This window comes from Bactrocera tryoni, unplaced genomic scaffold, assembly GCF_016617805.1.
Source record: "Bactrocera tryoni isolate S06 unplaced genomic scaffold, CSIRO_BtryS06_freeze2 scaffold_25, whole genome shotgun sequence".
In the NCBI taxonomy this organism is placed as follows: domain Eukaryota; kingdom Metazoa; phylum Arthropoda; class Insecta; order Diptera; family Tephritidae; genus Bactrocera; species Bactrocera tryoni.
In genome coordinates, this window is record NW_024395977.1 from 15,645,633 (window position 1) to 15,673,513 (window position 27,881).

General features: G+C 40.9%; 1 protein-coding gene across 2 annotated transcripts in view; it reads left to right on the forward strand.

Annotated features, from left to right (window-relative positions):
- Nucleotides 1-27,881, forward strand: part of LOC120780465 (nephrin-like) — a 791,640-nt gene that overhangs the window by 438,178 nt on the left and 325,581 nt on the right. For both annotated transcript variants that reach the window (XM_040112743.1, XM_040112744.1), the window contains exon 7: nucleotides 20,738-20,897. In XM_040112743.1, the coding sequence (XP_039968677.1) occupies nucleotides 20,738-20,897 (160 nt within the window). The remainder of the gene's footprint in view (nucleotides 1-20,737; nucleotides 20,898-27,881) is intronic.

Below are 27,881 nucleotides of genomic sequence, written 5' to 3' on the forward strand. Positions count from 1 at the left end.
GCAACTCTAAGGGCGCATAGCCTGGACACAGATTTGGCCATATTGACACAGGTTTTTTGACGAAGGGCTGTCCCCCATATCGGAGCTGAAGACATAAGCATTGATTGGCTAACTTTAGCCAGCAAAGCTCTCCTCCTTTGACTTGGGCCACCAATGTTTGCCATAATTCTCGAAAGGACCGCAGTCACTTTAGCCGCCTTTCCACAGGCCTTTTCAATGTGCGCCTTGAAATTGAGCCTCGTATCGATCATAACGCCAAGGTACCTCAGTGAATTTTGCGTTACAACGTTAAATCCATCAATGTTCAGTGTGACTGTTTCTAGCCTTTTCCTGCTCGTGATGAGCACTGCCTCTGTTTTTTCTCCTGCCAGCTGAAGCTTAGTACTCGTAAGCCAGTCTTTGATTTTCGACACGGTCTCATTGCATATGTTTTGTATCTGGAAGAGCTCTTTAGCAACGATCGTTACGGCAATGTCGTCCGCATAGCCAATTATCTGTGCTTCTTTTTGGCAGCGGTAATCGTAACACCCGTCGTACAGCACATTCCATAATAGTGGGCCTAGTACGGAGCCTTGTGGTACTCCACCTGTCACCATGTAGGTTTTTGGACCTGTATCGGTATCATACAGCAGTAGTCTGTCAGACAGATAGCTGCTAATTGTCCTCAGAAGATACCCCGGTGTGTTTCTTGCCTCTAATGCCCTCAGTATATGTGGCCAGGATGCAGAGTTGAAAGCGTTCTTCACGTCAAGCGTGACCACAGCGCAGTATTTTTTATCTCCATGCATCCATCTGGTGCCCTCTATGGCCTTGGCAGCAATGTCCGACACTTTTAAAACTGCGTCCAGAGTGGACCGATGTCTTCTGAATCCAAATTGGATTTCAGATAAACCCGGAGACTCTTCCTCTAGGTGACGTTCTAGACGTGTGCAAATCAGTCTTTCCAGTATTTTGGCCATCGTGTCGATCATGCAGAGTGGGCGATACGCACTCGGCTCTCCCGCTGGTTTGTTTGGCTTCTGAAGAAGAACCAACCGCTGTTTTTTCCAAATTTTTGGGAAAACTCGTTCTTTTAGGCATCGTGAGTAGAGTTCGGCGAAGGCCCTCTTGCAATGGTTGATTGCAATTTTCAGTACCTTGTTCGGGATGCCATCAAGTCCTGGTGCCTTTGAGTTGCCAAATCTCTCCGCCACATCCATTACCTCCTTCTCGTCGACAATTGGAGATTCCATCACGGTTGGTACTGTTCTACTCGATTGGGGTTCTTGCGTTGGGAAAAGCGTTTTCACCACCTTTTCTAGGAGGGTCGGACATGTTGGAGCTTGACTTTTACCCCCTCTGATTTTCTTCATCACAATTTTGTACGCGTCACCCCACGGATTCTCGTCCACCTTTTCACATAGTTCTTTAAAACTTGAGGACTTACTTATTTTAATGGCTTTCTTGAGTTCCTTGCGTTTTTTTTTGAAAGTTTCTCGCAGTCTTGCATGGTGTGGCGTACTTTGGCTTCTTTGGCATAGGCGTCTCGCTTTATGGCATTCGCTTCTTAGTGTGCTGATTTCCTCGTTCCACCAGTATGCGGGCCTTTGGGTTATGTTGTGCTTTTTTCTACCCATAGCAGCATCACAGGCTTTACTTATGTGCTTCACTAGTTTTTCAGCCTGTCGGTCTACACTGATCGCATCATCTAAGTTCCCATCCAACATTAGTTTGAAAATTTCTTCATCTAGCGTTTCAAGTTTCCACCCTTTTTTCTGTAATTTTTTAACGCTGGATCGGATTTGTGATTGCTTGCGGATTTCCAGCATGATGGCCAGGTGATCGCTATGTGTGTAAAAGTCGCACACTTTCCAAGTTGCTGATCGTACTAGCGTGCTGCTGGCGAAAGTAATATCTATTACCGATCCGCGTCCATTCTTTTCAAAAGTATTTCTATCACCGGTATTGAGTAGCACTGCGTCTAACATAGAAAACGCTTTGAGTAGAGCATTACCCCGCCTGTTTGTGTAGCTACTACCCCATTCAATTGCCCATGCGTTAAAATCGCCTGCTATCACGTTTGGTGTAGTAGTGGGGCGTCTCGGACAAGTTCGTCAAGAATTCTTTCGTAATCTCCCAGCAGCACACTCGGAGGGATATAGCAGCTGTAAAAATAAATGCCACCTATTTTCGCTCGCGTATAGTAAGATCTACCCAAATGGCAGCGTTTATATTTTTGTACTGCTCACACACTATCGCCACCTCTACCTTTTCCTCAAAGATTGTTTGCTTCAGTAGATCTTGAGCAGCTTCACAATGATTTAGATTAATTTGGACTACTTTCATTTTATCTTTTTACACGCCGCTTGATATAGAGGACACTTCCAACTTCCTATCCGGTGACCTGTCTCCTTTTTCCCACTGCTTTTGCATGCTGCACACGACGGGCTTTTATCACATTCCTTTTGCGAAATGCCCCCTTTTCACCACACTTAGCACAGCATTTGCTTCGATCATCCTCGCTCGTGTATGCCTCGCCAGATGGCCATATTCCAGACACCTGAAACACTTTCTGAGGTTCGGCTTTTCCCTTATTCTGCATACCGTCCATCCAATCTTGATCTTATGGGCGTCAAGCAGCCGTTTTGAGTCCGCTGCGGGAAGGCTGATGACTGCCGTTTGCGTGCCCGCGTACGCCTGTCTCATGGTTTTGATCGCTTTTTCGTCAAAGGAATTTAGCTCTTTGATTTGTGATCGTATTGCCACCGCTATGTCTTCTTTAGTGGTTATTTCGTCCAAGTCTCGGATCTCCACTGATACTTCGTGGGTTAGGGCTCTTATTTGTGCTTGGTCGCCCAAAACCTTGCATATCTCCTTTTCGTATGCTCCTGTGTTCATCTGGGCCTTCTTCCTTTCTAGAAGTATTTCGCCTTTTGCCGTCTTCCGGATCCTCGAGACGTTTTCTCCAAGTTCTTTCAGAGCATCATCCTTTTTCACGGCTCTAAGTATATCGCTGTACGACATGTTACCATTGCGGGCAATGATAATTGCATCGGGCCTCGGACGTGGAGCAGAAACCGTCTTCTTATTCTTGTTTTGTGTTTTTTTTTGGTTTCACCTGTGTCCATTCATTTCCCTGTTCCTCTGCCTTCGGAATGTTTCCTTCATTCCTCTTCCACGCAGTGGTCCTCTTTGGACTTCCTCTTGACTGGCTTTCTTTTGGCGGGGTCTTTCGCGTCTGCAGCTCGTCCTCACGGGGCCTTTTTGGAGTTGAGATCCCTCCTGTGTGCCTCAAAGGAACATTTCGCCTGGTAGCTTTAATTTTGTTATACTCGCTTTGGGCGCGTTCATGGAGCTTTGTGACAGAAGTTAGCAGATCCCGGATCTGATTGTTGATCGATCGCTGAGGCAGTTTCATTGCTTCCATTAGCCTCTTGATCATATCTCCCAATTCAGCCATAATGTCCCCTTCTGGTTGCGCTGGTTCCGCTCGAAGCGTGCTGTCTTGCAGCGCTGGTGGCGACGATCTCGCTCTTTCAGGCCTTTCCACGGTGAGCCCCTGTTTCGGTGATCGCATCAATCTTGGTGCGCGTCTAAAGGATCAGCTCCGACGCAAAAACTACTCGGCGTTCTCCTGGATTGTTCCGCTTCTGGTGTGTTACTGACAGGGCTTTGAGTGCCGTAGCTCATCAAGCAGTCTTGAACACCGCTGCTTTTGTTTTTGTTTTCTTTGTTTAAAAAATTCTCCATTCGTTTGTTTTATACAGCGCATCGTGTGTAGGGGGGCGGGCCGAAATAGACAGGAACGGTTGTTCCCTCGGAAAACCATGCTCCTACCCCAGTTCCCTGAGGCCTGTCCTTCGCTTTACCAGTCCCGGAAAACACGGACGGACCGGCGCTCGCCCGGGGCAACGCAGGCTACTACCCCTGCGCCCAATGCACAGTCCCTGACCAGGGACCGAAGTGGCTGTTTACTGATACACCACGCAGCTGACACCTCGGCAGAGCAGGCTCACATCACCTTTTCCATCCTACCAGCGGAAGACATCGCTGTCAGGATAACCAAGGACTCCCAGTGCGCCGCGCTGTGTACCGGTCAAGTTGTAATATCAGCCGCACCTAACATGGTGAACAGACGCTGACCAGGAAGCCGCCCATTATGGGTCCGTCGCGCCTGGATTTGATTTTTGTCATCATGTCCAAACATGATGAGGGGACACATATTTCTGTGTGGCGGTGTCGATTCGCCACAGTCACAGGAGCTTCAGCGGATCTGCTAGCTTTTGTGCCGCATCCTTCACTCCTGCCGCTCCTCGTCGGGGATTGCTTATTCGTTTTGACTTATTTCGCAACTAACCTGCTACTACAGGCCGTTCGGCTATCCGCGACCTGCCGATCCCCCGGTAGCTTAGAGCTTAGCTAGAGCGCCCAAAGTTTGTGTGCGTCCGTTTTGTGCACGCGCCGGAGGACTCGCCTTCAGTGCCGACCGGATCAGTAGCACCGACCACCCAAGCGGTCAATTAAAGCGCTATCGCAATGGTACAGCCCACACCCCCAGCCAATTGACTAGAACAGGTTATTCTATTGGCCGCCGGACGGACCGATGTCCCCGTAACGGTCCTGAGTCAACCGATGTGGCCCTGCACCGAATTGATCCGTGGGCTTAAAAAACTCGATACTACGACCGCTGGTCGGCCCAAGAAAACGCAGTCCCCAGTACTGGTTCAAACACCAGCACCCTTTTTGGACACCCCCTTCATCGGGGGTGCATTATGTGCATATAGCATGTGTTAAATGTTTTATGTGCAATTATGCTTGTTCCTGTTTGACAAGGAACAAAAAAATGGTTAGAAATCGCCAAGTTGGACTTTCAATATATGTACATATGTACAAAGGTAATTAGTAAGCGAAATATTTAATTTGTTTAACCAATGTTGTTTTGATTCACTGCACCGTTTATGTATTTTCTTAATTTGTATTATTTAGTTGTATCCTATGTCTATAGGTGTGCAAGCATTGGAATATATACGGCAATATGTAAAAATAATTCGCGTTTATGTATTCCCGTTTAGATATGTATATGCGCGAAAGCGAGAATGTCTCTTGATATACATATGTATATGTACATATATATAAAAATTTGCTTTTTTGTTATGTATAATCCGTTTTAGGATATGTATATATGTACGTTTGTATTTGTTCTGTTTTATGTTAACCAACACCACCATCCGAGGAAGTTTAAAGGTATACATTATTTCCACTGAGCCACAAGTGTCATAAAAAATAAAAATCAGTTAAATTTTGTCCATTTCATCTCCTTCAAAGTAGTCCCCTCCCACTGGAAACATCTTCCGTCGTAATGACCATCGGAGTCTTCTCCGATTCAGCTTTTACTATATCCTCAATTGAGTCAAAACGGTGTCCTCGGAGTGATCATGCGAAGCTACATGAAGGTAAATTAGGCGAATGCAGTGGTAGCATCACGATATTAGTTGAAAATGTGGCGAAATGATCACAAACAACCAATGCAGTATGAGATGGTGCATTATCGCACTTCTTTGTTCAATAAATTCAGACGTAATAAAAATCGAAAAAGTCACTTTTCAATTTGATCACAGTAGTATAAGTATGTATTGAAATAATAAAAAAATAGAAAAAGAAGCTACAAACGCTGAGATGACACCATGTTTTTCCCATAAATTGAGCACATCGCTTTGATTGGAAAGATATCTGAAATATTCAGAGAAGTTACAACATTTGCTCAATTCTTGGGCAGAAAAATTGTGCAGCTTTGGAAGATGAGGTGGATACAAAGAAATGATGTCGTTCATCAATTCACAGTCATCCTTCCAGAAATCATTCAAGTACTGACAAAATTAAGCGAATGGAAGAATAGAACGACTACAGTAAAAGCGTCGAATTTAGTCACAGTATTGTGCAACTTCGGATTTACTATTGGAATTTTTTGTCTCAGTGATGTTTTGTCACTGACGCAGCCACTTAATGTGATTCTGCAGAACGAATCAATCGACCTTGCGAAAGCATTAAACGTCATAACAACATTGGTGCAACACTGAACAACCGAAGAATGCATGCTGATCATCACTTTAAGACATTTTTTCTAATGCTAGACAGATGACTGAAAATTATATGTTCAAGTGGAAAAACCCGGAACATGTGGTCGTCAGAGTCATCGAAACAATCAGCCATCTCAAAGCTGTGAAGACTTTTACAGGGTTTCTGCACACATTCCACTCATTGACATGGTCATGCAAGATTTAAAAACGCGGTTTTCCGATGAAGTTCTTGAAAGTTTCAATTTAAGTCAGCTGTTACCAAAATTTAACGTAAATTTGGAAGATTTAACTTTACTCATTGACTAACTGTACTCATTGAATGTTTAATTAGACGTTTCGGGAAAATCTTGCCCGGAAACAAAGAACTGCAAAAAATTAAGCTCAAAAAAGAAATAGCGCTTAGAAAGCCGCAGCACTTGCGATAAGGATATAATATATCCGTCGATTCATATTCTCCTTCGCGTGCTCTGCACTTTGTCAGCCACAAAAGCTAGCGCTGAACGATCGTTATCTTCTTTGCGCCGAATCAAGACTTTGGTCAGAACACCGATGCTCCAAAAAAGATTGAACGGCTTAGCACTCCTCAACATAAACTACGAAATTCCTGTGGAACCAAAATAAATAGTAGAAAGATTTAGTAAAATGAGCAAAAACCGTATTCATTTTATGCTGTAAACTAAATGTTGAAATATGTATAAGAAATATAATTATAGTTTAAAGTTAAACGTTTCTTAAATCAGTTTCAAAATCATAAAGTTCCACCCCCCAAAATTCTACTCTGGATGCGCCCCTGTATTTACTTATATATGTATACTGTGGATATATATACATATATATATATTTCTAAACTTTCCCCGATCTACAACGAACAACCCCTGAAAATTTCATCGAGATTGGTGCAGCAGTTCTCTTAGCGTTACTAACAAATAAACATTCTTTCGTTTGTATGGGAAAAAGAAATGGGCTGTTTTTAGGGGTTTTCCGGCAATTATTCGAATTTTTCTTGCCGTAAAAACCATCCTTGAACCTCAACGAATCTTTTAAAAAAAGAATTGGCAAGATACTTATGTCCAGGCGTTGTTGAGTTATGCGCTTAGCAACACATTTTTCGATTAATTTTTATTTATAAGATGTATATATGAATGTAATTTTGCAACAACGGTCAATATCATAGAACCGATATGAATTAAACGGGATTCGGAAATAGCTAGATATTATACCTGGAATGCATCGTCGAAGAAATAGTTACGCAGAAAGCAAGGCCAACCAGTAGATGGACATCCAGGTGTGTTATCAACTAATGCATTAGGACGAATTTACACAATCCACCCGAAAAACGACGATTGTTTCTACCTTCGGTTGCTATTGATTAATGTACGCGGTTCAACTTCATTTGAGTCATTGCGTACTGTGAATGGTACGGTATGTGCAAGTTTTGGAGAAGTTAGCCAGCAATTACAATTGCTGGAACATGTTAATCACTGGAATGCAAATGAAGTTCGCACACTTTTCGCGATAAACATTTCGACATATCAGTCTTCAAATCCACGTCAATTATGGGATACGAACAAAAATGGCATTGTCGAAGACATTTTACATCGTATTCGCTAAAATTTGGATATGGGTCAATTCAGGTTGATACTTCCGGTGGTTTGATATCAATTACATCTTCCCTTTATCAATTCACGAAAGATGAACTCATCATGAATGTTCGGACATTGGCCAAATTATCGTAACTACGATTAAGGAATCGTGTGCACAATGTTAGCTGCCAAAAATACCGATGTTGTTGACTTAAGCTCGAAGATTTAAAATCAAATTCCAGGAGACTTGCGCTGAGACAAATCGATCGATCGTCTTGACAATGAAGACGACGCCGTGAAGTATTCAGTGGAATTTCTAAATTCTTTGGACAGGCTTGGTATGCCACCACATCATTTGCGTCTCAAAGTTGGATCTGTCGTTATTATGTTCCGCAATCTGCGCTGTTGAATACAAGGGGGCAGAATGCTTGATTCTAAGAATTCCTTTGATTTCTAACGATTTACCTTTTCAGTTCAAACGTATTCCGTTTCCAACAAAAATTGCATTTGAGATGACAATCAACAGGACACAAGGAGAGTCGGATAGTGTGTGGCATAAATTTCGAAATGCTATGTGTTTCACACCGTCAGATATACGTGGTGTGCTCACGAGTTGGAAAGCCATCTTTTCTGTACACCGGAACATAAACCAAAAATGTTGTTTATCAAGCTGCGTTACATTGAAAAAAAGAAATGAAAAATTTAACTTTCTTTTCATTTCAAAACACATAATTTCTTTAAGGACAACGGCTGCGGGGTCAGCTAGTATAATAATAAAATCAATGGTGGAATAGATACACGCACTCTGATTTCCCTCAGGGATTTTGAAGGTTACATTAATAAAAGATGTACGTTTCCTTGAGTGGTAATTCGCTCCTACTCCGGCGTTGCAATATGTTGTGTGATGGTGCTTGTCGCTTTTTACTTTAATTTATTTATTATGCTAACACAATTTTGTAAATATATAGTATGTTTGTTTTATATATATTTCACTGCACTATTTTCCAGCTGTTGTTTTTTGTCACCACACTTTTTGTTATGTCATATATGTATGTATGGAGATATGTACCTGTTATCTTCTTGTTGTTCTGCACTGTTTTTTTGTTATTTCTTTTTCACTGTAAAAGTTCAAAAAATTGAAAATGATAAATTCGAGATTTTTGCGAGTGGCATGAGAGATTTGCGAAAACGCGCACCCATTGTTGCTGCTATCGGAACTGAAGTTACAGATCGCTGAGGAGGTCGAAAACGAAGAGAAGTAGATCCCGGTCGGTCCTTTTTTTACCTTTGGTATGTTGGATCAGATGGTGTGATGTGGGTGGTGTGACTGTGGTTGGTTGGTGTACTTGTGTGTGGGTGTCGATGTGTGGTGCTCTCTTTAGTTGTGTGGATTGTAAACGGTGTTGTGAAGCTCAGTTGATGTGGTGTGCTAATGTGGTTAGTGTTTTAATGCCTGGGGAGGATGCTCACTTATACAATCACTAACAATGAAATAGGATGGGATGAATATTTCGAGGATAGAGTCATGTGTAGAAGTTCACGCAACTGAGGAAAGTTCCCTGATTACCATTCACTTGGGAGTGGCCAGAAACGATTCTTTTACAGCTCAAGCAGCTCACGACTTCCGGTGTTTGACCAAGTATCCTCTGGGTAGCCTAAGAACATCCGTTTGAAAGCAAGCTAAAGTGACAAGGAGAAACATCCCCCCACATAGGGTTGTGCGCTGGGTTTGCCACGTAAAAAACACTACCAATGAATAATTACCAACAGCCTCGGATGAGTGACTCCCCTTTTGATGACGACCATGGCAAACGAATTAAGGACTAAGATTTGAGGGCATGCACCTGGAATGCCCGGTCCCTTCATTGGGAAGGTGCCGCTACCCAGCCGGTTGATGTCCTCGTTATAATGAAGGCTGACATCACCGACGTCCGGGACAAGGACTGAGACGAGTAGGCCCTTGTAGCATTTACTACACTGGCCATATAAAGGAGGTCAAGTTTGGTGTGGGATTTCTGGTGGGAGAGAGACTCCGTCGCCGAGTACTATCATTCACTCCGGTAAATGAACGTCTAGCCACAATCCGCATCAAAGCAAGGTTCTTTAACATATCGCTGATTTGCGCCCACACCCCTACGGAAGAGAAGGACGATGTGACCAAAGATGCCTTCTATGAGCGCTTGCAGCTCACCTATGAGAGCTGCCACCGCCACGATGTCAAAATCGTGCTTGGCGATTTTAACGCCAAAGTGGGCAAAGAAGCTATCTTTGGCACTATAGTCGGTAAACTCAGCCTCCACGGGGAAACATCCACAAATGGGTTGAGGCTGATCGACTTCGCCGGGGTCCTAACATCGACTCGGACCACTATCTTGTTGCAGCCAAGGCTCGCACCCGCCTCTGTGCTGCAAAAAAACGCACGCCAATATAAAACAAGGAAGGTTCGACGTCGAGAAGCTGCAATCACAACAGATAGCCGAACGATTTTCTACTCGGCTTGCACTCCTGCTCTCTGAGACGGCATTTCAAGCTACTTACGTACAGCTGCAACCGAAATTACATTGGTTTTCGGAAAATGCAAAAGAACAGCTGGTACGACGAGAAGTGCTGCGTTGTAGCGGAGAGAAAACACGCTGCCTACCTCGGAACGTTACGATCGACGACAGCTCGTGCGGGATGGGATAGTTACCGAGAGTTGAAGAGGGAAGCGAGACGCATTTGCAGACAGAAACAGAAAGAGGCCGAAATGCGTGATTATGAAGAGCTTGATAGGCTTGCCGATGACGATGAAGCAGACCTTTCATTGCCCGACCATGAAGAAGTTCGAATAGAAATTACCCGTCCGAAGAACAGCAAAGCAGCGGAGGCCAATGCATTACCTGCCGAGCTATTCAAATACAGTGGCGAAGGACTGATAAGAAGCATGCATCAGCTTCTTTGCAAAATATGGTCGAACGAAAGCGTGCCCAACGATTGGAATTTAAGGGTACTCTGCCCAATCCATTAAAAGGGAGACCCCACAATCTGTGCCAACTAGTGTGGGATAAGCCTCCTCAAGATCGCATATAAGGTTCTATCGAGCGTATTGTGTGAAAGATTAAAGCCCACCGTCAACAAACTGATTGGACCTTATCAGTGTGGATTTAGACCTAGCAAATCAACAACCGACAAGATATTCACCATGCGCCAAATCTTGGAAAAGACTCGTGAAAGGAAAATCGACACACACCACCTCTTTGTCGATTTCAAAGCTGCTTTCGACAGCACGAAAAGGAGCTGCCTTTATGCCGCGATGTCTGAATTTGGTATCCCCGCAAAACTAAAACGGCAGTGTAAAATGACGTTGAGCAACACGAAAAGCTCCGCCAGGATCGGGAAGGACCTCTCCGAGCCGTTCGATACCAAACGAGGTTTCAGACAAGGCGACTCCCTATCGTGCGACTTTTTCAACCTGCTTCTGGAGAAAATAGTTCGAGCTGCAGAACTAAATAGAGAAGCTACAATCTGTGAGTGTGTAGCTGCTGGCGTATGCCGATGATATTGATAACATCGACCTCAACACCCGCGCCGTTAGTTCTGCTTTCTGCAAACTGGACATGGAAGCATAGCAAATGGGTCTGGCAGTGAACGAGGGCAAGACGAAATATCTCCTGTCATCAAACAAACAGTCGTTGCACTGGCGATTTGGCTGTCACACAGTCATAAGTTTGAAGTTGTAGGTAGTTTCGTATATTTGGGAACCAGTGTAAACACCACCAATAATGTCAGTCTGAAAATCCAACTCAAGATAAATCTTGCCAACAGCTGCTACTTCGGACTGAGTAGGCAATTGAGAAGTAACAACAAAAACCAAACTCTATAAGTCGCTCATAATTCCCGCCCTGCTATAAGGTGAAGAGTCTTGGACGATGAAATCAAGTGATGACTCGACGTTGAAACTGTTCGAAAGAAAAGTTCTGCGAAAGATTTATGGTCCTTTGCGCATTGGTCACGGCGAATATCGCATTCGCAAATCGAATTAAAAGACAGTGGCTACGCTGGATTGGTCATGTTGTCCGGATGGACGAAAACAATCCAGCTCTGAAAGTATTCGACGCTATGCACACCGGAGGAAGCAGAGGAAGAGGAAAACCTCCACTCCGTTGGAAGGACCAAGTGGAGAATGACCTGGCTTCGCTTGGAATCTCCAAATGGTGCCAGATAGCAAAAAGGAGAAACGACTGACCCGCTGTTGTTAACTCCGCTATAATGGCGTAAGCGGTGTCTACGCCAGTAAAGAAAAAGAATAATGAAATAGAAAAACTTGTAAATGAGAAAAGGAGGGCTAAAAGTGAATGGCAGTTAAATCTCTCCGCTTCAACTCTGCTTCAACTGAAATCTGCTGTACGCAAGTTAAAAAAAAGCTCTAATGCGAAGAAGAGCACAGCACTAAAAACTTTACAGAGAAACTGTGTCCAAATTCTAACAAGCAAAACTACCTTTGCAAATTCCAAAAGCATTTAAAGCCCCTAGTAGATTCCAACATGCCTCTGAGACAGTTGAATGGTAATTGAGCTCGTAAAGATGAAGGACAAGGCAAATTGCTTTGCAAATCACCAAAAAAGGTATTTCAACCTATGTAATTGTCCAGAGAAAAACTCTAAGGTGCCAATTTTGCCCAATTCCATTAACGAGTCGCTTGTGTGTTTTAGGATTTCTAGTTCTGAAGTTACTATAACGCTGCTCTCCTTGCTCTTCAATGCAATTCTTGGATTCGGATACTATCCAATTTCGTGGAAGAAGTGGCAAATTATCTTGATAGATAAACCTGGAAAAGACTTATCCCAGCCGTCTTTCTTTAGACCAGTGGTTCCCAAACTTATTTTGTCTACCGCCCACTATGAGAATAAATATTTTTTTAGCGCCCCCATTTTTTCATCTATTTAAAAACCACTATAACTTCAAATTAATTATTGTGACCTCTATATGTACATTTGTATATTAACGGATAATTCTAAACGAAACTTTTACTATAACCAGCAACTTGAAACCTGAGCGCAGTAGGTAACATACAACGGCGCTTAGGTCTCAAGTTAACTCTTACGGGCCCCACCGGCCAATAAGAATGATTATTGAAACACAACTTTATAATATTAAAACAGAGAATATTTTATTAAAAATAAAACTAAAATAATCGACCCATATATAAAAACTAATGTGAAGGATTAATATCAGGTTCCAATTTACTCAAGAACAGTCGCAAGTCGCCACGTTCGGCAACAAGCCAACGATTTCTATTTTTACGAGTAGTAAGCAGTGTTGTCACTGGACTAGATCCACGTTCACATAAATATGACGATGGGAATGCTATCAAGAATCGTTGAACGATTGACCACAATCCAGGGTACAATTGCGAGATCGGTTTTTGTAGCCAAAATTCTTGGTAACCATTTTTGAACTTGATTTTTTTTTTCTTCGTTTGTTGTCAATTCTATAAGTTCTTCTTCCCGCTGAGGTGACATTGCAATGTGTTGACATTTGAAAACGGATCCAACATCCAGTCTGGTATTTCCAAGTTCAAAATGTCCTGGTATCGTTCGGTGAAGTCAATATGGAGGTTTCCAAATGTTGGCAGTAGGCAAACAATTCGTCGTTACTGCATGATACTGATAAATTCGGAAAATTGTGAAATTCACGTCTGCCCAGATTCTTTTTGTGTAGAAGCAGTTTGACTGCGAAAGCAGCAACGACGTTTTTTGTTTTAATTAAATCTAGTTTATCGCCTTGCAGTTGGAGATTCATGTCGTTGAACAATTTATACAGGTCTGTTATTTAAGCTATATCATTGTTTAATGTTATGAGCTTGCCTTGAAATTCTGTATGTTTAATTTCCAAGAACTCTATAACAGAGTCAAACAGGTTGTAGAATCGAGTCAGACAATTGCCTCTTGATAGCTAACGAAATTCAGTATGAAACAACAAACGATTGACAACGTCATTAGTAACACAAAGCTGATGAAATAATCTATCAATCAAGGAGCTGTTGCGGATTTTATTGACTGCTTTGATGACATATTGCAGTGATTGAAATAGTTTTTCACTTACGTTTCTAGCAACTAAATGTTGTCTATGAAAAACGCAATGTACACCAAGGACATCTGGAATTTTATTTTTTAAGTACGCTATTATGCCTTTATGGCACCCTATCATAGCCGGAGCGCCATACGTAGCAATTGAAGTAATATTTTTCAAAAGAATCTCTTTCACATCGCAAAACTTTTCCAATATATTGAATATGGTTTCGCCTTTTGTATCGGTCTCTAAATTTGTAGCAAATAATAGTTCTTCACATATTTTTTCATCTTTAATAAACCTCAAGTCAAAAACAATGCTGGCAATATTAACTCTTCTCCGATGTTATGTGGTTTGCCTTTTTGAGCAATTAACAAAGAGGTATTGTAAAAAGCTCGAAGTCCGTCGTCATCTTGCTTAGCAGCCGCCGAAAATAGCTTTGCTTCACTTGGCTGAGTATTATGCTTCTTCTCTAGGTCGTGAAAATATGCTACATTCTTGTCTCTCTTATTTGGATGCATTTTATTCAAATTATCTTGCAGTCTTGAAGGCTTCATTGCTTCATTCGAAAATGTTTTAGACATAGAAGACACAAAGGCGAGGATGGGTTTGTGGGATTTTCAATGAATCCGAATTTAATGTATTCCGCACAGTATTGCCGTCTCTTCTTTTTTAATTCCGACATTGTTTTGCTTTGAGAAATACGTTTAACTTCGCGAGTAGTGTAAAGGAGGCGTAAGTAATGCTCATCTATTGCGCACAAAACCACAAATGAATATAAAAAAAATATAACATTGTTTATATAGGAATGCTTAAGCACAATTATTATATAGTAATCCATAAATATGAATTCTTATTTTTCCTAGAAATACATTTGTAAAAAAAGGATCTTTATTCTTTTTTTATTTTCCAAAATCGTAATTTAAATTTCTTTTTCGATTACTGCTGATTCAAAATGTTGAGTGAAGTAGTGTCGTCGTTTGTGGTGGATACCTCTAGCTAAGGCAACCTCAAACTAAAACATTTCTACCTCGAACTTCATTATGCTTTAGATCAGTGTTTTCCAAAGTGGGGGGGCGGTAAGAGACCTAGAAAGAAAATGGGGGCGTTGTGAAGAGGCCTGGATGGTTATTTGTAGTTTTATTTAGCTAGGAGGCCTCTTAGACAACGACTACATGAGCTCTCGACTCTCAACAACAACTTGTGAAATGACGTCGGGTAGGTAGCTGATGTAACGCACGTTTTGAGCTTTTGAACTCCTTAAATCTTTTATGTGGAAAAAAAAAGGATCTTTATCCTTTCTTACAAATGTATTTCTGGGGAAAATAAAGAAAGGACAAAGATCCTTTTTTTTTACAAATGTATTTCTAGGAAAAATAAGAATTCATATTTATGGACTACTATATAATAATTGTTGGAGGATGGAGTCATGTGTAGAAGTTCACGCAAGTGAGGAAAGTTCTCTGATCGCCATTCACTTGGGAGTGGCCAGAAACGATTCTTTTACACATGGCTCAAGCAGCTCACAACTTCCGGTCTTTGACCAAGTATCCTCTGGGTAGCCTAAGAACATCCGTTCGAAGGCGAGCTAATGTGAGAAGGCGAAACATCCCTGCTTAGGGTTGTGCGCTGGGTTTGGGACCCGCCACGTAAAAAACACCCCCAATGAAAAGAAAGCGACAGCCTCGGAAGAGAAACCCCCTTTTGATGACGACCATGGCAAACGAAATAAGGACTACGAGATAAGGGCATGCACCTGGAATGTCCGGACCCTTAATTGGGAAGGTGCCGCTGCCCAGCTGGTTGATGTCCTCGCGAAAATAAAGGCTGACATCACCGCCGTCCAAGAAATGCGATGGACGGGACAAGGACAGAGAAAGTAGGTCCTTGTGACATTTACTACAGTGGCCATATAAAGGAGCGCAAGTTTGGTGTTGGATTCGTGGTGGGAGAGAGACTCCGTCGCCGAGTACTATCATTCACTCCGGTGAATGAACGTCTAGCCACAATCCGCATCAAAGCGAGATTCTTCAACATATCGCTGATTTGCGCCCACGCCCCGACGGAAGAGAAGGACGATGTGACCAAAGATGCCTTCTATGAGCGCTTGGAGCGCGCTTATGAGAGCTGCCCCCGCCACGATGTCAAAATCGTGCTTGGCGACTTTAACGCCAGGGTGGGCAAAGAAGGTATATTTGGCACTACGGTCGGTAAATTCAGCCTCCACGACGAAACATCCCCAAATGGGTTGAGGCTGATCGACTTCGCCGGGGCCCGAAATATGGTTATCTGTGGTACTAGATTCCAGCACAAGAAGATACATCAAGCTACCTGGCAGTCTCCGGATCGAAAAGCCACCAACCAGATCGATCATGTTGTGATAGACGGAAGACACGTCTCCAGTGTTCTAGACGTGCGTACGCTCCGAGGTCCTAACATCGACTCGGATCACTATCTTGTTGCAGCCAAGATACGCACCCGCCTCTGTGCAGCAAAAAAACGCACGTCAACAAACACAAGGAAGGTTCGACGTCGAGAAGCTGCAATGACAACAGACAGCCGAACGATTTTCTACTCGGCTTGCCCTCCTGCTCTCTGAGAGCACTCGTCAACAACTCGGTATAAAGGGAACTGTGGGACGGCATTTCAAATTCCTTACGTACAGCTGCAACCGAAACCATTGGTTTTCGGAAAGTGCAAAAGAACAGCTGGTACGACGAGGAGTGCCGTGTCGCAGCGGAGAAAACAGGCTGCCTACCTCGCAACGTTACGATCGACCACTACACGTGCGGGATGGGATAGATACCGAGAGTTGAAGAGGGAAGCGAGACGCATTTGCAGACAGAAGAAGAAAGAGGCCGAAATGCGTGAGTACGAAGAGCTTGATAAGCTGGCCGACAGGGGTAATGCTCGAAAATTCTACGAAAAAATGCGGCGGCTTACAGAAGGTTTCAAGACCGGAGCATACTCTTGTAGAACCCCAAAGGTGATCTAGTCACTGATGCCCAGAGCATACTTAAATTATGGAGGAACACTTCTCCAGCCTGCTGAATGGCAGTGAACGCACAACACCAGGAGAAGAAGAACCCGATTCCCCAATCGATGACGATGGAGCAGACGTTCCATTACCCGACCATGAAGAAGTTCGAATAGCAATTGCCCGCCTCAAAAACAACAAAGCGGCAGGGGCCGACGGACTACCGGCCGAGCTATTCAAACACGGCGGCGAAGAACTAATAGGGTGCATGCATCAGCTTCTTTGTAAAATATGGTCGGACGAAAGCATGCCCAACGATTGGAATTTAAGTGTGCTATGCCCAATCCATAAAAAGGAGACCCCACAATCTGCGCCAACTACCGTGGGATTAGCCTCCTGAACATCGCATATAAGGTTCTATCGAGCGTATTGTGTGAAAGATTAAAGCCCACCGTCAACAAACTGATTGGACCTTATCAGTGTGGCTTCAGACCTGGAAAATCAACAACCGACCAGATATTCACCATGCGCCAAATCTTGGAAAAGACCCGTGAAAGGAGAATCGACACACACCACCTCTTTGTCGATTTCAAAGCTGCTTTCGACAGCACGAAAAAGGAGCTGCCTTTATGCCGCGATGTCTGAATTTGGTATCCGCGCAAAACTAATACGGCTGTGTAAGTTGACGCTGAGCAACACGAAAAGCTCCGTCAGGATCGGGAAGGACCTCTCCGAGCCGTTCGATACCAAACGAGGTTTCAGACAAGGCGACTCCCTATCGTGTGACTTCTTCAACCTGCTTCTGGAGAAAATAGTTCGAGCTGCAGAACTAAACAGAGAAGGTACCATCTTCTATAAGAGTGTACAGCTGCTGGCGTATGCCGACGATATTGATATCATCGGCCTCAACACCGCGCCGTTAGTTCTGCTTTCTCCAGGCTGGACAAGGAAGCACAGAAAATGGGTCTGGCAGTGAACGAGGGCAAAACGAAATATCTCCTGTCATCAAACAAACAGTCGTCGCACTCGCGACTTGGCTCTCACGTCACTGTTGACAGTCATAACTTTGAAGTTGTAGATAATTTCGTCTACTTAGGAACCAGTATTAACACCACGAACAATGTCAGCCTGGAAATCCAACGCAGGATTGCTCTTGCCAACAGGTGCTACTTCGGACTGAGTAGGCAATTGAAAAGTAAAGTCCTCTCTCGACGAACAAAAACTAAACTCTATAAGTCCCTCATAATTCCCGTCCTGCTATATGGTGCAGAGGCTTGGGCGATGACAGCAACCGATGAGTCGACGTTACGAGTTTTCGAGAGAAAAATTCTGCGAAAGATTTATGGTCCTTTGCGCATTGGCCACGGCGAATATCGCATTCGATGGAACGATGAGCTGTACGAGATATACGACGACATTGACATAGTTCAGCGAATTAAAGACAGCGGCTACGCTGGCTGGGTCATGTTGTCCGGATGGATGAAAACACTCCAGCTCTGAAAGTATTCGACGCAGTACCCGCCGGGGAAGCAGAGGAAGAGGAAGACCTCCACTCCGTTGGAAGGACCAAGTGGAGAAGGACCTGGCTTCGCTTGGAATATCCAATTGGCGCCACGTAGCGAAAAGAAGAAACGACTGGCGCGCTGTTGTTAACTCGGCTATAATCGCGTAAGCGGTGTCTACGCCAATTAAGAAGATGATATAATAATTGTGCTTACAATGTTATATTTTTTTTTTATATTCATTTGTGGTTTTGTGCGCAATAGATGAGCATTACTTACGCCTCCTTTACACTACTCGCGAAGTTAAACGTATTTCTCAAAGCAAAACAATGTCGGAATTAAAAAAGAAGAGACGGCAATACTGTGCGGAATACTTTAAATTCAGATTCATTGAAAATCCCACAAACCCATCCTCGCCTTTGTGTCTTCTATGTCTAAAACATTTTCGAATGAAGCAATGAAGCCTTCAAGACTGCAAGATAATTTGAATAAAATGCATCCAAATAAGAGAGACAAGAATGTAGCATATTTTCACGACCTAGAGAAGAAGCATAATACTCAGCCAAGTGAAGCAAAGCTATTTTCGGCGGCTGCTAAGCAAGATGACGACGGACTTCGAGCTTTTTACAATACCTCTTTGTTAATTGCTCAAAAAGGCAAACCACATAACATCGGAGAAGAGTTAATATTGCCCGCAATAAATGACGTAATAACTACCGTGCTTCATAAACCGGCCGCAGATATTATCCGAAAAATTCCTTTGAGTAATAATTCTGTGCAAAGACGAATTGGTGAAATGGCTGAAAACATTGAAGAATCATTGTGCGATCACCTGAGGATAAGCCAATTCTCAATTCAGCTCGATGAGTCCACTTTACCAACTAATGAAGCATTGTTTTTGTCTTGAGGTTTATTAAAGATGAAAAAATATGTGAAGAACTATTATTTGCTAGAAATTTAGAGACCGATACAAAAGGCGAAACCATATTCAATATACTGGAAAAGTTTTGCGATGTGAAAGAGATTCTTTTGAAAAATATTACTTCAATTGCAACGTATGGCGCTCCGGCTATGATAGGGTGCCATAAAGGCATAATAGCGCACTTAAAAAATAAAATTCCAGATGTGTCCTTGGTGTACATTGCGTTTTTCATAGACAACATTTAGTTGCTAGAAACGTAAGTGAAAAACTATTTCAATCACTGCAATATGTCATCAAAGCAGTCAATAAAATCCGCAACAGCTCCTTGATTGATAGATTATTTCATCAGCTTTGTGTTACTAATGACGTTGTCAATCGTTTGTTGTTTCATACTGAATTTCGTTAGCTATCAAGAGGCAATTGTCTGACTCGATTCTACAACCTGTTTGACTCTGTTATAGAGTTCTTGGAAATTAAAGATACAGAATTTCAAGGCAAGCTCATAACATTAAACAATGATATAGCTTAAATAACAGACCTGTATAAATTGTTCAACGACATGAATCTCCAACTGCAAGGCGATAAACTAGATTTAATTAAAACAAAAAACGTCGTTGCTGCTTTCGCAGTCAAACTGCTTCTACACAAAAAGAATCTGGGCAGACGTGAATTTCACAATTTTCCGAATTTATCAGTATCATGCAGTAACGACGAATTGTTTGCCTACTGCCAACATTTGGAAACCTCCATATTGACTTCACCGAACGATACCAGGACATTTTGAACTTGGAAATACCAGACTGGATGTTGGATCCGTTTTCAAATGTCAACACAGCAATGTCACCTCAGCTGGAAGAAGAACTTATAGAATTGACAACAAACGAGGAAATAAAAATCAAGTTCAAAAATGGTTACCAAGAATTTTGGCTACAAAAACCGATCTCGCAATTGTACCCTGGATTGTGGTCAATCGTTCAACGATTCTTGATAGCATTCCCATCGTCATATTTATGTGAACGTGGATCTAGTCCAGTGACAACACTGCTTACTACTCGTAAAAATAGAAATCGTTGGCTTGTTGCCGAACGTGGCGACTTGCGACTGTTCTTGAGTAAATTGGAACCGGATATTAATCCTTCACATTAGTTTTTATATATGGGTCGATTATTTTAGTTTTATTTTTAATAAAATATTCTCTGTTTTAATATTATAAAGTTGTGTTTCAATAATCATTCTTATTGGCCGGTGGAGCCCGTAAGAGTTAACTTGAGACCTAAGCGCCGTTGTATGTTACCTACTGCGCTCAGGTTTCAAGTTGCTGGTTATAGTAAAAGTTTCGTTTAGAATTCTCCGTTAATATACATATGTACATATAGAGGTCACAATAATTAATTTGAAGTTATAGTGGTTTTTAAATAGGTGAAAAAATGGGGGCGCTAAAAAAATATTTATTCTCAAAGTGGGCGGTAGACAAAATAAGTTTGGGAACCACTGGTTTAACCCGAGTTTTACCCTTTTTAACTCTATTTGAAACTATGTATATTTAAGAATATAAAGTTTTTCAGCATACTATACTCCTATATTATTATTCAAATTATAAACTTCGTTATTACTATACCAATTCTTATTTTAAAATCCGTTTTCAGGGTTACGTATTACCAACTAATATATCACAAGGTGTTATCATAAGCAATCATTCATTGGTTCTACAAGGTGTTAATAAAGCAAGTGGTGGCAACTTTTCGTGTATTGGATATAATACAGAAGGAGAAGGACAAAGCCCTGTTTTCAACCTAGACATCTTATGTAAGTGAAATTTAATGTTTTCAAAAATAAAATAATATGCAATCTAATTTGAACTAACATTTGTAGTCGAGATTTTTTTTATATTCGGGTAAGTGCTTTACTTAGCCCCCAAATACCCAATACTTATAGAAATACTAGCTGACCCGGCAGATTTCGAACTGCCTTAATCGATAGATAAAAGACCTAAACTTTTCATTAAAATAATTTAAAAATAAACAAAACGAATCCGTTTTTAATAAAAAAAATATTTTTAATGATGTTTCTTACTTATAAAAGCGAGTTTTTCTGAATTACTGGCTATTTATAGGGTTTAAATTTGATATTGACGACTCACACTGTTGTGATATACTCTCTTAATCAATTGAAATTTGAAAATAAATTAAATGTTTTGTTATGAGGTGCGTAAATACGGTTTTCCAACGCGCGAACACGCGACGTATAACTGTCCGTGCGTAAAACAGGGAAGCTCCAAGTTAATTCCGCTAACGATTTATTTAGTTACGTAGTCGTACTGGAAATTGTGAGCGTTTAAAATTGAATGGTAAATTTGTTGGAATCCTTGGTATCCGCGTAATCAAGATATCCTCTCTTTCGTATTTTCATTTTTTTATTTTTTCTTCAATGACGTTATTCATTAGCTTTTTCACAGTTAGTCTTGTTTCATTGCACAGTCGAGGTTGATTAATGTTTCGTAGCCTGATGACAACTAATCCTACTTTTAACTGCAAATTGTGAGGTAGTAATTCCGGTTAATTTAAAAACTCCGTGAGGTAGTTAAGTACGTCAAGCTGCTTCATAACGGTGTCGACTGATTTGAAGGAAACCAACTGTTCTGAAAGAAAATTCTGCATGGCCGCATTGAGATTTTCCATATCCCTACTTTTCGCCGCCAATATTATCCGTTTTCCCAGCCAATTATGATTAAACTGTTGCACTATATCTGGGAATACACGCTGAATAAGGCCATCTTTTGATTAGGTGATGTGACAGAAATCTATGCGAAATGTGATGAGTCCGGTCGATATGTCCAGTGCGATTTTATTATTTCCAATGTGTAACAACTGTTTCCAACACATTTGCAGACTCATCTTGTTGCAAAAATAATCGCATTAGTTGTTAATTGGAGTGTCTTTACGTACTGTCATAAGTTCGTCGATTTCAGACATGCATTTAGTTCATCAGCAACAGTTAATCGGGGAATAACTTGAAGAATCTGACAAAAAGAACCTGACAACAGAATCATTGCCCCACCAAAAATATTTTGGTTTTCACGAAGATCTTTCAACGTTCTGTCCAGGACCTCTTATGGGCCCTTGTGCATTCATCGCAAATAATCAATTTTCATACCTGATAGATCTTGGCCATTGCGCTATTTTTGACATTCGTGTTTGCATGTTTAATGGTAATTTCAAGGCAGAATATGCAGTTCGGCCTCTAGCAGAGTCGCAGATATTCCAAATGAACACTAAAGCAACATAATTTTGCGATCTGATTCTCTCCAAAAGCAGTAAAATTAAGTAAGTATTACATATCACACATTGGTCGACATTTTCGATCAGAATCAACAATAGGTACCGGGGTCTATATTGATTGCTTATTATTTTGTATACTGGAAACTGAATGAATCAACTGGAATTTAAAATTGGGATTTCCCCACAAAGTGGGCGGTGCCACGCCCACCGTCTAATTTGCACACCGACTCCCAGAATCTCTCATACCAACTGGGTGGTAAAATTGAATGTCTCTGACGTATTTAGTTATTGATTTATCGCGCTTTTAGTAGTTTTGAACAGTGCCGTTATATGGGGAGTGAACGGGATTTTAATGCAATTTCATTCATTTTCTCACCATTATGAAGAGTTCTTGTAATTTTCATGCTGAGAGAATTTGAGTATTGTAATTTTAATTCGCTACGTGAATTCTGTGTTTAGAAAACAGCAAACAAGCAAAAAGTAAGAAAACAAAAAAGAAAATTAAATAGAAAACAAACAAATAGCAAACAGTACACACAAATTGTTATTATTAAACATAAACAAATTGTGTACGAAACAAAAAGTAAAAACAAAAAAGAAAAATAATTGAACAAACAAAAATGAGTGCTGCTCAACCTCACCAGCAAGGCGGTAGGCATTCTTTAAATGCCTACTTTAGTTTTGTCGAGCCAGCAACAGCAACTTTTAGCAAAAAAAAAAAAAATAATCATCGTAGCGATCAGCTGAAAGGGCAACTAAGCAAGTGCAGTCAGCAGAAGCAGCAGATAACAGCAATCGGGCAACAACAAATGCGCTGACAGCAACCAGTATGCAGGTATCAGCAAGCACCCGGACAGCGAAGGAAACCAAATGCAAGGTGAGAATGGACCAAGCAAAAAGGGCCGTCTGTTCAGTCTGGCTATTGCTATATTAACGTAAAAAGGAAATTAAGTCCAGTGAAATCAGCGGTCAATACAAAAAAATTTCAACCAGGCACGCCTAATGGTAAAAAGCCAGAAATCCTAAATGGTAACAGATTTGCCATACTAAGCAATGGTTCAGACGACGATGAGAAGAGTACCACCACAGTCGTTAAGGCCAAACCACCTCCAATATATTTCGCGAGCGTAGCAGTAATACTCTGTTGCGAAATTAAGTGAAATTGTAGGTACTAACAATTTTCAAATAGTGCCTTTGAAAAAAGGCAATATACATAAAGTTTTGTGGAAATCGTTAAAGTTTTCTCAAATATAAACAAGAATTATTATTCGCATCAACTGAAAAGCTCTAAGCACCTAATGTTTTTAATTAAGGGTATGGAGTCCGCCGTAGACTCTAGTGAAGTCAAAGAATCACTGGCAGAATGCGGTTTTGGTATCAAAACTGTTGTTAATATATTTAATAGAAACAAAGTACCACAGCCAATGTTCAAAATATAATTGATGCCAAATTCTAACCAACTAAAAAAAATGAAAAGCATCTGATTTACAATTTAAAACATCTGCTCTATCGCAGAATCATCGTTGAGGAACCACATAAGAAAAATGGTTCAGTACAATGCACAAAATGCCGAAAGTATGGACACACGAAAGCTTATTGCACGCAGTGGTGTGTGAAGATTTACATCCCAAATCAAAATTTACCCTTAAAAAAGAGGATTTAAATAAAACTTAATTGTGGGGGATATCACACTGTAATCTATAAGAGCTGCCTTATATATAAAGACTTAAAAACGAAATTGTCTGTCGGAATTCAATCACGTCGTAATCAAATGATGAATATTCCTCCTAACGAAACTATTGAAATTCCTGTCAATGTTTCAAACCCGGGTACTATAAAAAATAATGCTACACAAAGGAGCTATGCAAACATGGTGAAAGACAACACTGCACAAATGCATTTGCCCCAAAACCAACCAAATGGAAGCGTTGAAACTATGATTTTCAACCTTACCCAATGTATGACACAATTTTTATCTACAATGCAAAATATGATTCAAGAGATAATAAAATCACAAAACCAAATGTTGCAAACTTTTTTAATTAAATAATGAGTGTATTGAACATTTGTATATGGAATGCTAACGGTGTTAACCAACATAAATTGGAGCTCATTAGATTTCTGGATGAAAATAATATAGATGTTATGCTTTTGTCAGAAACTCATCTTACGAACAAAAACAATTTATTTATACCGTGATACGTACAAGCTACAACAATATCTATAAAAAATCGCTGCGGGGAGTTAAACTTGACGGCCCACATCAGTTTAAAATTACAGACAACCAATTTAAAGAGGTTTTTGGAACTGGTATACATAGATTTCTAGCAGGTGGAGATAACAATGCAAAACACATGTATTGGGGCTCACGACTAATTAATCCAAAAGGACGGCAGCTATATCAAACTCATATAAATAGGCGCAATAACCTTGAAATAAGATCTCCTGGTAAGCCTACATATTGGTCTAGTGATCGTAAGAAAATACCAGATTAATTGATTTTGCTGTCACCAAATATATAGGTAAATCGCACATAACAGATGATACATGTACTGATCTATTTTCTGATCACTCTCCTGTATTGATAAAGTTATGTGAACAACCCATATTCGTTAATCCAAAAGTGGGTCTAACTTCTTATAAAACGAATTGGCTAAAATATAAAAAATACGTTAGTAGCCACATTAATATTGAATACAAAATATGTAAATAAAGGAAGAGATATTGACAAAAGCATAAGAGTATTCAATGATATAATAACTAGCGCAGCTGTCGTAGCAACCCCAAACAAAAACTATAAGCTGCTTGGTCCCAGATATACTAATAGGGAAATAGAAAGCTTGTAAATGAAAAAGGCTTGAATGACGTGAATGGCAGATAAATCGCTCCTTTCCACTCAACTTCAATTGAAGTCTGCTATACGCTAATTAAAAAAGTGGTTAACACTGAAATGTATGTAAAGAAACTGTGTCCAAATTCAAGGAAGCGAAATTCCCTTTGGTAAGCCGAAAGGCCATGAAGCCATTAATTGACTCCAAGTTGGGTGGAAATTGGGCTCGAAGTGACGAGGAAAATGCTAATTGTTTTGCAAATCACTTAGAAAAGGTATTTCAACCTAATTTTCCAAAGAACAACTTTGAGCTTTCCAGCTTACCCAGCACAGTTAACCCTTATGTCAACGGCAACATACCTGGGTATGTTTTGCGTTTTCAAAACGCTGTAGCTCTGAACTGGATAATCGGATCGACTTGAAATTTGGTGATATCCTAGCGAAAACTGTTTCACGCAATATCCCAATTTTGGTTAGGATTGGATCATCCGTTTGGTAGATAAAGCCCATTTACAAAGTTGCACCCTTACCTACCTGGGTATACCATACCATATGTATAGTAAAACGCATGCAAATATGATATTATTTGAAAAGTATAGTTTATTTTCAGTGAAAAAAATACATATGGCATAAAAATTATTATAGATTATAAAATACTTATGAAAAAAATATTAACAAAACTACGAAAAAATTTAAAATTATTGAAATTCAATTACATCTATCGCATTGCGGCAAGAGTTTGGAATGCTCTGCGCACACTGGTTTGTTGCATAATGTGCATGCTTTACGAGTAGGGCGTCGTTTGCAGCAGATGTAGCAATTCCCCTTTACTTTTAAGCGTCCCGTACTATCACGCTCCTCCGCTTTATGTGCTCCAGCATCCACAACTCGGATGGGCCTACCTATCATGGCTTCGATGGCGTTGCGCGTTGAAAAAACTCTGGATATTCTGCTGTTATTCGCCCTTCTCTCTATTTCTGGCTTGCATAGTTGCTCACTTAGCTGATGGACAAACATCCTACGGCGGCTTGTATATGACTTCAGGTGAGTGTTGTTGTCAACGTATATTATGTATGCAGCAATCGCAGCAACGTCCACAATATTATAAAAGAAAGCCAAAGGCCATCTATTTGTGCGCCGCTTGGTACTATATTCGGACAAGCACATGTCCATGCTATCAACTCCACCTTTGGTTTTGTTGTAGTCCAATATAAGCAATGGCTTCTTCTTAGGACCAGACTTTTCAGTTGTATAATGAGAAGTGAACAATAATACAACTGCCTTGTTTTTCTTGGGCACGTACGAGCACATCGTAACGTGATTATAGAACCCAAACATTGACGATTCAGCCTCACGTCCCTTGGGGTTGGCAAATGCTGCTGGCACGAATGTACGCCTTTTGTTGCAAGTACCCAATATAGATAAATTATTGTCCATCATCAAAGATTTTGCCAAGTTGTAGCTAGTGAAAAAGTTGTCACATACAATATTTCTTCCACTTCCATCAAAAAGGTTAATACATAAATCTTTGACTATTCTTTCACCAACGTTTCTTTCACGTTCACCAGACGATGCCATTCCTGTATAGATTTGTCCCTGCATTGAAAAATTAAATTCAATTTGGTTATTTATACTTTCAACAATATTGATAGTACCTGCAATAGATAGGAGGAAATGGAGTCGCATACCCACCACACTTTTATCCCATATTTGGCAGGTTTTGATGGTATGTATTGCGTGAAGCCAGTTCCACCACGATAAGCATACAATTGTTCATCTACGGTGACGTTGACTCCTGCCACGTAATATCTACGAAGACAGCTGTTTAGCATCAAAAAAACGTCCGATATTGTTGCTGCTTTGTCAGTTTGTTTGCGTTGCTGGCGTGTGTTTCCGTTATCAAAACGAATAAAGCGGCTAATTTCCCAAAATCTCATTGCAGCACGATATTATGGTGCTTATGGTGCTGGTGTGATTTAGTATTCCACAAATCTTTCCTATGCACGTAACCAGAATGTGTAACGCCACTTAGCAAAAGTACGCCCAAATATGCATCAAATTCACTTTCTGTTATGGGAATCCATGATCTCTGCCTTTCGATTTTATTCACGAATAATTATGTCGCATATTTCGTCTGACATTATCAATTTGAACGTTTCTGAAATGGTCAAACCTTGCGTTGCCCGTACTGGTCCACAGTGTGCACTTCTTAGAATGTTGTGCGTACGGAATCTTACAGGTTATGGTTGTCTCGAAGACCAAACATTACCATCTCTGGCAATAAAATATTCCCCAGTTTCAATTGGTGCATCTTCAAGTTCTTCATCAGAATCACTGTCGTCCTCTGGGTCATATTCTGGTAACGTGGGCTCTTCTAACTTCCATTTCACTTTGATTTTATTTTTTTATTTCCACAAAATAAACAGAAATGTCCTTTCACTTTAATCATACGTGCATGATAAAATCCGTAATACTGGTAAACCCTACTTTATACTTTTTAGCGCAAGTGATTAACGCAGGTACTAGCGATTTTATGCCTAAATTTTTATGTTTACAAACTAAAGTAATCCTTGTAAACACAAAACAATAAGTACTAACCACATCATCAGCGACCCTTAATATTCCAGAAAATATGTACACTTGTATGTATGTATATTTGTTAAACTAAGTATATCAAGGTTG